Source organism: Scardinius erythrophthalmus, assembly GCF_964197995.2.
Source record: "Scardinius erythrophthalmus genome assembly, chromosome: 19".
Taxonomy (NCBI): domain Eukaryota; kingdom Metazoa; phylum Chordata; class Actinopteri; order Cypriniformes; family Leuciscidae; genus Scardinius; species Scardinius erythrophthalmus.
This window is the reverse complement of record NC_138239.1, coordinates 10,971,853-10,983,989: the sequence shown is the minus strand read 5'-3', so window position 1 is coordinate 10,983,989 and position 12,137 is coordinate 10,971,853. Positions and strand designations below refer to the sequence as shown.

Sequence of the window (12,137 nt, the reverse complement as noted above, 5' to 3'; positions counted from 1 at the left end):
AGATCCACTCATTGGCGATCACACGTTGACGTGATTGGTTACAAGGTAGTTTTTGACGACAGAAACACCAGCGATTTCAAACCGCATTTTTAAAGACTGTCTTTGGTTCGCTGGAGTTTTAAGGAGAAAATACTCAGCAATGGTGCTGACTTTTGCACATGGTTTGTCTCAAAGAATATTAGAAACACCACATAGACATATAAACAACATTAAAAACTTAATTTTCACCACACATTTAATACATTACATCAAGTACTCATTGTAATATTGATGTAGCTTACTACAGTGTGCAAAAAGTGTCTCATACCAGCCACCAAGCGAACGCACAGAGTAACATTAACATAACTTTCAACACACTTAAATGTATTTTTAGTATGATTGTTTTGACCAAGTAAAACAGTGCTGCATTACCCCACTATTTTATTTTGTCATATAAACTGGCCCGCAGGAGTAGTAATTCAGCACTTGTGGCTATTTCATTAGAATTAAATAAAAATAAAATAATGTGAAATGTAAGTGATCAAACGTAACTGTAACAAAGTAACAAACAAGTTCAGGAAAGAAGGAGGTGTGTCGTGCAGGTGTCTCTAGCATTCGCTCCACCGTCATCGTTCTGCTATTGGTCCCACCCTGCTTCATACCACAGTAACATTAATGAAACTTTAATACATTAGGTTTAGAATGATCTTAATACATTAGGTCATCCATGAACATGATTTCTGCCTGAATCCCGTCGGACTGCTTTCCATCGGCTGTGGAGGTGAAGACGACAACTCCCATGATTCCACGCTCATTCAAGCTATGTCCTTGTTATTGTTTTAAATAAGCAACCACATACTGTGCCTTTAATTGCAGATGGTAATTGAATAATGCTCTGAAATACTGTGTAAAAGAGGTTCAACTGGTTAGTAAATTCATCCCTATATATTCCAAATCCTTGTCTGCTTAGTTGAGCATGGGTGGCTATTCGTGGCGTCCATGTACTGCACCACAGAGATTTTAAAGTTGAAAATAGTGTGTGATGGCTTTATTCAGGGTTCATTCAGGTTGAAACCTCAACTAAATCAGCACACAAAGACGCACGTTAACACACTGATTTGGGTTTGACAGACTGTGCTGCCCAGCCCACGTACACATTCATTTATAAAGCCACAATCGAACAGTTTCGTCCAGATTCAGTAGACGCTTCAGTTAAATTCAGCATTCTTCGCCTTCCTTTGTTCGCGTATGTGCATGTGTGTACTCACTTACACAAACAAAATACCCAGGTTGAAATCCCAAACTCATCTCCGTCTTAAAGCACCTCTTTCCAAACCCCCAATCTTCACACACCAGCGGTTTCCCTGGCAACCGGATTAAAGAGCTCTGCATCTTTGTGTTCAGCATATTCTTCTTTTAGTCTCTGCTCTCTCTGTGTCTCTCCTTCCTCTCCCTCTCTCTTTCTTTCTTTTTCTCTATTTCTTGCTCTTTTATGGGCATTACACCATAGTAGTTAGATGGACTGATAGAGGTGATTCAAGAGAGAAAGTAGATGCAAAACAACAACGTGAGAGAGCCCCAAATATACAAATAAGCTCCAGAAAACCAGTCCTGAGCCATTCTGAAAAAGGAAAAATCTTTTCCGTTTGTCCTGGTTTTAGCCTCTTTAGTTGGACACGTAGCTCTGCGGTCCATGTCCACGTCAAGACGTGGTTCTCACGCAGACGATACAAGTTTGAGTCTGACTTGCATCATCTCCTGCACTGTTTCCTTAATAGCTTCCCGTTTAATATTTAAAGAGCTTTAAACTGTTTAATTGGTCATTGTATCCAGCAACTGATTTCCAACTTAGGAGTCTGCATATTGTATCACCTTTCTTCTCACGTAATAACATAATTTAAACTTAAATGAACATGAAACATTAATTTGTTTATTTATATAATCAATTATTTATATATAATCATGCTCTAAGCTGGATAATGTACACGTTTATTTGTCGAAATCAAAAATGGTAAGTGTGCTTGCATCTGTGTCTGAGCTGCCTGTCTCTGTATTGCGAGCTGCAGTACTAGAAGCAGCCACTAGTGTGCGCTGCACTTCAGTATTTGAACATGGTTTGCTCAAAAGTTTCGAGTGCAAATTTACGTTTATATAGGAGGCTTGTACTTGAAACCTAGCTGTTGTGTTAATCCACCTGTTTTGTGGCCTAAAACAGCACTGTCAAAATTTGATCCTTAGTGAGCCGTCACCCCTGTGAATGCAGAAGTGAATAAAACAGCAAGAGCCCTGTGAAAGAAAGAAATTTCTTCTTTAACTGTCATTCTGGTTGTGGGTGGAGTGTGTGGGGATGTATTTTGACAGCTTTCTGGTACCTCTGGCATTGTGTTGCTCTTTCTTTTTCCTGCACTCTGTCACATTGTGTTTTTTTCCCTCTCTCGCTCCCTGTTTCTCCCCTGCTGTTGGGACTGAACATACACTAACAGTTGTTGTTGTTTGTGTGTTTCACCCACAGGCTCGGAGGCATAATCTCTGCATACAAAATAGTCCCTGATGAGATTGACGAGATCAAGGTAATGCTTCCTCTCCACCCCTTCAGTGAGACCATGAGGCAAACATGCACATCCATACACACCTTTGCACACTACTGCCCCCTAGAGGCCAGTATTAGTGCTGCACTCTTATCCATAACATGGACTTTATCTAAGCTCAGATATGGACAAATGTAATGAAGTGTCTAAAATGGGCACATTTACCAAGTATACATATCATTGCATTACAAAACAAGTATTAAACCCATTTTAAGCAAAACATTTCATCAAGGAATTTTGTGAAGTTTTTAAATGATAAAACAATGTGGTGAACTTCACATGTGGTTACTGTGATAGACATCCACTAAAAATCACCATGGAGGACTAATTGGTTAAAAGTCTATTGCTGCAGTGATGCAATGGCTTAAATGTGCAAATACGTTTCGGAGCCACTGTATATGATATTTTTTGCTGGTAACAGCAGAATAAAAATGGATGTTTTATTTATTAGGCCAGACCATATGCCCGAAATAGCTGAAATGATGTTGCACCAGTAGTTTGAGGGATACGAATGTATCTTTTTGCACTATATAGAATTACTGTTGAATGTTTTGTGTTGATATTCTGTGTTTGTGCACGCTTTAAAGGAGACACTGGTGGACTGGTGCGATGAGAAGGAGCTCAACTTGATTCTGACCACCGGTGGAACGGGTTTTGCACCCCGTGATGTCACGCCTGAGGTACATGGGAGCCCACCTGTTTGTGTTTGTGTCCATGTGAGTGTGTGTTTTTGTCCCCACCCCCATGTGTCCTTGTTTTCTGAGTTCGAATGAGAATGAGAGAAATTGTGACTTGTGTATATTTGGGCATTGTGTATTTTTGTGCACAATTTATTTTCACATTCACATGCATGCTGCTTGGTTGATGCTTTCTTATGAAAAACAGTTCTTGCGATATGTGTATTTGTAATAACTTTTTAATAGCTTTACTAGTCTTTTTAGAAGTGGCATAAATACGGTCTTATCATTTTATGTATAATTGACAATTATAAACACTGCCATTCAAAATTTTGGGGTCAGTAAGTCTAAAAAAAGAAAGAAGAGAATAATACTTTTATTCAACAAGGGTGCATTAAATGAATCAAAAGTTGCAGTAAAGAGATTATACAAAGGATGTCTATGTGATAAATGCTGTTTTTAATGTTCTATTCATCAAAGAATCCTGAAAGTATCATTATTTCCACAAAAATATTAAGCAGCACAACTTTTTTTCAACATTGATAATAAGAAATGTTTTTTGAGCACTGAATCAGCATTTGAGAATGTTTTCTGAAGGATCGTGTGAGGACTGTAGTAATAGCTGTAAATACAGCTTTTTTTCAGAAGAATACATTTTTAAATCAAACAAATGCAGTCTTGGTGAGCATAAGTGACTTGGTTCAAAAATATCTTACCAACACCAATTATATATACAAAAGAGTAATTTGTTTGGCAGATGAACCACTGTGGTTGCGCAGTATGTTTTTGATTTACTAAAGGGAACTGACTCATAAAAGTTAGTTGATCCATAAGGAGAAAATATGCGTGTGTGTTCCTGCAGATCTCCACACAAAGGTGCTGTAATTGATGTGTACGAGTGAAACGGTGTATATCCATATGGGAGTCTGTCTGGTGGGGATTGTGCCTGGTGGAACGATGCTGTGTAGATATTTTTTTTGATGTACCCTGCACTCCTTCTCCTTTTTACTAATGTGAGTGTTTGAAGTGTCATTCAATTCCAAGGGCACAGTGCGCCACGTCGGTGAGAAATTCTCTCCTTCCTTTAGCCTGAGTGAGATCCCTTTCGTTTTCTTCTCCTTCCTTCCCTGCTGTGCACTTTTCTTCTGACTTTGCGTGTGTTCTTGAATGTGTTTGTTTGAGTAGACTGTATGGGGTGTGTGTGTGTGTGTGTGTGTGTGTGTTCCACTGGGATGGGACAGTGGAGATGGAGGGATATGTGTCCCTTGGGTGGCTGAGAAGGGTTCAGTGAACAGGGATTTCAGATGGAAGAGTAGAGACATAAAAGGCCCACTTGAATTGTGTTCGTAGTGATAATTCTCTGCAACTGTGCTGTGAAGAACAATTGGCTCTAAATGATGAATTAGCTTAGCCTGTTAGCGTGTATGTTATAACATTTTTACATTTATGGAACAAAATTTCTGGCACTTACACTGACAAAACATGCAGTCACGACATGATCATTTTTGACTCGAAGGCCACTCTCCGACACAATATTTGAAGGCCCCCTATATAGGCTATTTATTTTAACCTGGAAACAAAAATTGTCATCATTCACTCATCCTCATGTCGTATCAAACCTATATGACTTTGTTTTTCATGAGGAACACACAAAAAGATATTTTGAAGAGTTTTGGACAACATTGGACCCCTTTACTTTAATTGAATGGACAAAAAAACACTGAGACACTGAAACATTTAAAAAAAAATATCGTATGATGACAGAATTTTTAGGGTTTGGTCAGCTCTTCCTTTCCGGCCTTCCATGTCTAGTGTACTACTTGATGTCATGGGTGTATTACTATAAGTTGAAAAAATAAATTAATAATTTGACTTTATTCTCTTTTAAACCACTAGATGGCACAAAATGCAGCGTAGCACTTTTCTTAAAGGGATAGTTCACCTAAAAATGAAAATTCTGTCATTAATTACTCACCCTCATGTCGTTCCAAACCCGTACGGCTTTCGTTTATCTTCAGAACACAAAAGAAGATCTTCTTGATGAAATCTGAGAGCTTTCTGTCCCGCCTTTGACAGATGCACACTTGACGCTTCAAAAAGTACATGAAAACATCGTAAAACTAATCCATATGAATTGAGCTGTTTAGTCCAAAATTTTCTGAAGAGACACGATCACTTTATATGATGAACAGGTTGAATTTAGGCTTTTATTCAAGTAACCAAGTAATTATTCAGGAACCAAGAAAAACAGCACTCATCTACCAATTTGGTACTGTAGAAAGACTTGACTCCAAAATACTGGTGCTTTTGACATTGGATTATGAACTACTTGTTTCTTATATATGTGTGTGTTCTGCCGTCCGCAGGCCACCAGAGAGGTGATCGAGCGTGAAGCTCCAGGGATGGCTCTAGCAATGCTCATGGGCTCCCTAAATGTCACGCCACTCGGCATGCTATCCAGGTGAATGCACATGCACAGACATGTCCTCTATCTCACTCCTCCTTTCTGCCTTTCACTCTCAAACACACAAGTGTAAAGGATGTGTTTTGAATACTAATTGGATTAAATACTAATCATGTCCTTCCTGTAGACCCGTATGTGGAATCAGAGGCAAAACCCTCATCATTAATTTACCTGGGAGCAAGAAGGGCTCACAGGTAAGCTATTTGTGTGTGTGTGTGTGTGTGTGTGTGTGTGTGTGTGTGTGTGTGTGTGTGTGTGTGTGTGTGTGTGTGTGTGTGTGTGTGTGTGTGTGTGTGTGTGTGTGTCTCTCTCTTTTGGTACATAAGTATTCTGATCACTTCCTTGTCTTCAACTACTCTGCAATATCTATAAAATATATAAGCGATTGCTTATATTGGTTATAAATTGCATTTATTTATATAAGAGTAATCTATATCAGACTATAGATATATATGATGCATTACATAAATGAAAATTATAAATTAAATAAAAAAGCACCATGTAAAAAGCTCTTTAAATTATATATATATATATATATATATATAATGAGTATACGAATGAGTCCACTCCCCTTCCTTCACCTCTCACATATACGTTCACCCTCGCTTACCGTGTTAACATTGTGGCCAATCCTATTAGAGCTACTTCCCGTGCAGCTCTGCTGATAGGGCCGTGGAATTAATCTCCATTACCCATCAGCCCCAGCCACGGAGAACTCTGCTGTCACTGCTGCTTTGAAGTCCAGAAGCCGAGCCGATAAGGGGATTAAACTTTGAAGAACCCCTTTATGCTCAGTCCAGCTCAGCGACTACACTCCCCCTCTCCCTTCCTAAATAAAAGCACCCTCCATCCCACGTCCACGACCCATAAAAGCAGCCTCCTCACATCCCCAGCTCCTCCTCTATGACAGCGACTCTGCTTCTGGACTGAGTTTGCCCTTCTTGCTTTTAAAATGGAGACAGACCCAGGCCACACCGCTGAAGGTTTAGAGAGAGAGACACCGGTCCACAGAGAAACTCCGCAACGCCTTTAGATCACTAATGTTCTCAGCAAGAGCTTTGATGCAGGAAAATTGTTACCGTTTAAGTAAACTGAGTGAATTTGAAACGGGGAAGGGCCACAGACCTCAGCACATCTGAGAAAATGGGAATGCGTGTTCCCAGTGTGCACTAGAATGGGAAACACAAACAAACTTCAAAGGGCCATGAAGTGCTAAAATAAACATAATTGGTGTTTCTTCAACCTTGGGCACTTTCTCAAATTCCTGACTGTTTCCGCTGCATCTCATATAATGTGTTGTTAAGTTTTATTATGTGATGAATAAATAAATTAATAAAATAGCTAACTCCTTGCTAATTAAGATAGCTGGCATTTTATATATCCTAAATACACACAATTAAAGTATAAATTCATAGATATTCAACCTACTTTGTATTGTTACAATGGGTCTCATTCATGAAACACGAGCATGAACAAATTTTTGTGTAAATCGTGTGTAAATTGGTTCTGGCGTAAATTTTTGGATTCATTAAAATGTTCGTGTTTTCCAAATGTTAGTTGGTACGAAAGAAATCTACACCTGCTCCCAGCCACGCGTAAATAGTGCGTTTAACATCCAAACGTTTTGCTCATTAATAAGTCTGCATATGAATTCACCTTAATCTGGTTTATTTGACGGAGTTACTTGTCGAACCATTTTCTTTTCACTTCTGGGACTGTTCGATTAATAGATGCAACTCCATTAACTGCATCTGTAATATGCTGCCAAGCTTCCTTTTTTTAGGACCTGATACGCCACTACATACGCTTAAAAATAAAATGTGGCGTTTTGAATGAACTTCTGATAATAAAACTTCAATTTCTGCATCTGAGAAATTTCTCTTTTTCATTCGCTTTTGAGAAGACATGTTGAAATCCTTCGTTTGGTATCATAATATGATGCCCATATATAGTTGTCAGTCGGATTTAATGGGCGGGATTTATGGTAATTGAGAATGAGCGTGCACGCGCGTCCCATTTACGACTGATTGGAATTCATTAACACACACACACACATTTCACTATCACATCTGACGTTTACGAAGTATTTGTGAATCAGGAGAAGAGTTTTCGGGAAGGTCTCTTTACACGCAAATCACTCACATATTTACTCAAATATTTACGAATGTTTCATGAATGAGACCCAATGTCAGTAGTATGTAAATGAACAATGTGTAATCGTTCTCTGTGTTACCTGGACAGATAAACTTTTGAGAGCTCCAGGGTTTTCATGAAAACTGATTATACTCCAGTATTTTTGTATCCCCGCCCATAGACAGTCAGATCGACAGCGGGTTATTAACAGAACAGAGTGTTAGGTTTATCACTGAAAACTGTATCGTACTGTCTTTATACATTATGGTCAAAATGGAACACTATGGCAACAGCTTTCTTACCTGCACGCAACGGCGTTTTGCTTCGGGCGGAACTGATAGAACGGCGGTTTTCGTTTCTTTGTTTTCTCTAGTCAGGTAACACCAATTAAAACATTTTTTAAATCCACCATTTTTACTGTGTAGGCAGCCAAGTTTTATTGAAAGCCCATTTTGCCAGCGGTGAAGTACCCCTTTACTGACATGTTCCCACTTTATGTGTAATTTGACAAAATTATAGCTTGATTGGAAATTATACAATATACTTAGATTTTTTGTTTTCTCTCACACTTTTAAAATAAACTGTATAGAGTCAACAGTCAGGTGTCCTGAAAAGTCAAATCCTTTTAATTTCCTCCACATTTCATCAATTTGCTAATTAACATTTAATTCTTTAAAGACAGACCTATAGTTTTTTTCCCTTATGAAAACCATTAAGTGCACAGTGTACCTTTTGTATTTTGTTTGGTTTTTAAATCCTGTTTGGCTTGACTTTCTATGGGATAAATGAATGGGGAGCCAAGGCTGCTAAAAAAAGCTCCACGCACTGCTTCACTGTATTAGGTGCAACATTTTTCGTTGTGTTAAAAAAACAATGCCACAACTGTGAGGCAATAGAATTTTTTAAAAACTCTATCAGAACTAAATTTCGCATAAAATTGTACAATTATTTTGCTCTGTTTAGATTATTTTTATGATGGATTTTCATAGTTTAATGGTAAAAATGTAAAGTTTCCAAGAGTTTCAAGAGTTCAAAAGTTGGCAGAAGTTGAAACCCATATGTTTTAGATTATTGCATTGGATTTGAATGCATACGTCAATGCTACGTCTTAAATTGTATGCATTACATGCATTGTTTTTGACAAGAAAACGGTTGATCTGTTGAACACAACAAAATAGAAACCAAGTGAAGTGACTGACAAAATGTCTTATAATGCCTCCGCTCTGAATAAGGGCTACGTTGTAGGGGTTTCTACTGCTGTCTCGAGGAAACTGGACGTGAAATGTGTCCATCTGCTTTTACAGTGATGTGGCTTCACATCACACATCCATATTGGCATGTTCCTGTCTGGTCAGCGTGTCTGAGTTGCCAATCACTCTTTCTTTGAGCTCAGGTGCCATTATTCCTACAGAGCAGCGCGCGCTCTGTTCTGGAGTGTCAGCGCACACACATGTGCCTCACCTTGCACCAGGAAGACAAAAATAGACCATTCCTACATGCACCAAGAGGACATGAAGTAGCCTATGGACTTCTAATGTCTCCACACATTAATCTTCGTTTTAACTCTGAGTCACCAAAACGGAGAGATGCAACCACATCAGACCTGCGGGGGGAAATACTCCACTGCATCAACCCTCCCTGGACCGTCTCCATCCCCGCTGCCGTCCTTTCCTTCATTATTATTAATGTCTCTTGTCAGAAGTACTTAAGAAATGTGGTTTAAGAGCAATCGAGTTTGGCCACCTGTGTTAAGTTCACATGCTGTGTCCTTATCGGACTTCATCCCCTCAAAATGGAGGATGTCCAACTGTATTAGAAATTCCATTAAGTTAGTGTCAATAGGTTGGCCTGTATGTCATCCTATTAGGGGATCCGGATAGATAGTGGCCCATTACGTTGGAGGAGAACAAGAGGGATTTACGCCGTAAAGACCTCGCATTACTGCTAAACAGTACACTTGACGCTTAGGAGCTGGAGAAAGTTGAACTCTGAGGAGATACAACAGATTAATTTGTTTTTTATAATTCCACCGTTCAAATCTTAAAGGAGTAGCTCAGGTTAAATATTATTTAAGCTCCTTTAAGCACGTTAAATATTGTATGATACAAATATTAATGTCAAATATAGTAGAAGAAAAATAAAAATCTACTTCAGTCAGGCATTTCTTTAGTTTGTATGTTGATTCTTGATCTCTTGTAATAATATTTGTAAAAATTATGTAAATTTTGAAAAGCAAACCATAATAATAATAATCCCAGAGTGTTATTTTTATTGTAAAAATCGTAATTTCTTATTATTCCCCCGAATGTCAGACAGTAAGATTTTCCATCAAACAGTATAGTAAGAGAATGAAATAATTTATTTGAACCTTTTTAACCTTGATTCTATTTATCGAAGTTTAATATCCTGTATTTATGTAAATTAAATAATTCATTAAGATATGAATTATGTACTGTTTACTTATGTTATGTTTGATTTGTTTTTGAACAAAAAGTTTAATTAAATTAAATTAAATTTAATTAAGGCTCTTTTCCACAACTTTGAAACCTGCCTACGGCCTATTAGTAACTGCCATTTACCAATGTGACACTCATAATAAATATACATTACACACTCGAATACTGGACAAGTTATGTTGCTTATTAAATTTAATTTATTGTTTAAAGATATTTCTATATATTTTTTGTTATTTTCAGTATTGAATGAATTATAAGTGCATTTATAATTAATATTTCTATCGCTTTTCCACTGTCTTGTCACATTATTGCCACGTGCAATTAGTACCACGGCATCACTGTAGAATTGAGCTGCTCATGAGCTCATTGATATGAAAGGAACATGTTTTGGGTTTAAAAGATCTTCCTGCTGTTTCATTCTTTCACATGTTTCTTCTCTTCCTTTTCACAGGAGTGCTTCCAGTTCATCCTGCCTGCTCTGCCCCACGCCATAGACCTGCTACGGGACGCCATAGTGAAGGTGAAGGAGGTACACGACGCTCTAGAGGACCTGCCATCCCCTCCGCCGCCCCTCTCCCCTCCACCCACCACCAGCCCACACAAGCAGACAGAAGACAAGGGTGTGCAGTGTGAGGAAGAGGACGAGGAGAAGAAGGACAGTGGCATTGCGTCCACAGAGGACAGCGGCTCCTCTCACATCACAGCAGCTGCTATTGCTGCTAAGGTGAGCACCATTAATGGTTATTTAGTCTATATAACACTCTGGCTCAAGCTGTTCTTTTAATATCTAAGACTGGCTTATTTCACTGATATGTTTTTGTATCATATTGTTTTTTTCTCTTTTTTAAATTATTAAAAATTACCAAAAGAAATCATTCTTAATCACTTTATGAAGATAAGCTTGCATTAAATAGTAATTTCGTATTGTATTCAAAGGTAAAGTGTGTAATTTCTGTGCCACTAGTGGATTGGCAGCAACTGCCTTCAAACAGGTTTTCCTAACAGTGGAATAGGAGAAAGAAAACTGAAATTTTGACATTGAAAAAATGACGCTCTACCCCTTCTTTCATCATCTCTTGCCCTTGATGTTCCATTAATTCATGTTTTGTGTGTACATGTGTCAAGTCTTTTGTCATGTTTATATGTCTCATATTCATCATCAGAACATGAAGTCTCATCCCAGCCATGCCGTTTTCATGGCGAAAGGTGGGCAGCCCTTGAGTGGCTTCATCCCGCCCACTTCCATTCCCTCCCATTTCACCTGCTCCTGCAGCGACACGGTAAGGCACACCCACCTTTCCATCCATATTCACCTCTCCTGATATTCCATTGGCCCTTTTGAACATCTAGTTTCACAGCCAATCATAGAAATGAAATGTCATGATTTGTCGCTATTACTATTGGTTGATGATAAAACAGGAAAACCATATTTAAAGACCAAAATATTAAATAGTTGACACCTCCTGGTCTATATATTTTTTTTTTTGTACTTTCTTCTACTTATCTACTGCAGTCTTGAATTAATGTAAAGTGTCCCTATTAGGTTCCTAAATTTGTTTTGGAGGTCTCCATTGCAGCATCACCTATTTTCTCACCGTGTCTAAAGCAGTTCAATAAACAGTTCGTCTCTCTAAACCCCTTCTTTCCAAGAGCCCACTCTTCTCTGATTGGCCTACGTCTTACAGAAACCAAATGTCCATTACCATATCTGAATTTCAGCTCTGAAGGCTTCCTCAGCACTTTTATACACCAACAATAACAATGGTGTCAGTTTTTATCGTATCAATTCAAGTCCTCATCCTTCGAAAGTGCATGCAAAGTGGATTTACTCTCGCGACAT

General features: G+C 38.4%; 1 protein-coding gene across 7 annotated transcripts in view; it reads left to right on the top strand.

Moving 5' to 3' along the window:
- The window catches only part of gphna (gephyrin a), an 80,200-nt gene that overhangs the window by 28,437 nt on the left and 39,626 nt on the right, over window positions 1-12,137 (top strand). For all 7 annotated transcript variants that reach the window (XM_081393825.1, XM_081393823.1, XM_081393824.1 and 4 more), the window contains exons 3-8: window positions 2,492-2,549; window positions 3,155-3,247; window positions 5,611-5,705; window positions 5,836-5,902; window positions 10,749-11,021; window positions 11,461-11,577. In XM_081393825.1, the coding sequence (XP_081249951.1) occupies window positions 2,492-2,549; window positions 3,155-3,247; window positions 5,611-5,705; window positions 5,836-5,902; window positions 10,749-11,021; window positions 11,461-11,577 (703 nt within the window). The remainder of the gene's footprint in view (window positions 1-2,491; window positions 2,550-3,154; window positions 3,248-5,610; window positions 5,706-5,835; window positions 5,903-10,748; window positions 11,022-11,460; window positions 11,578-12,137) is intronic.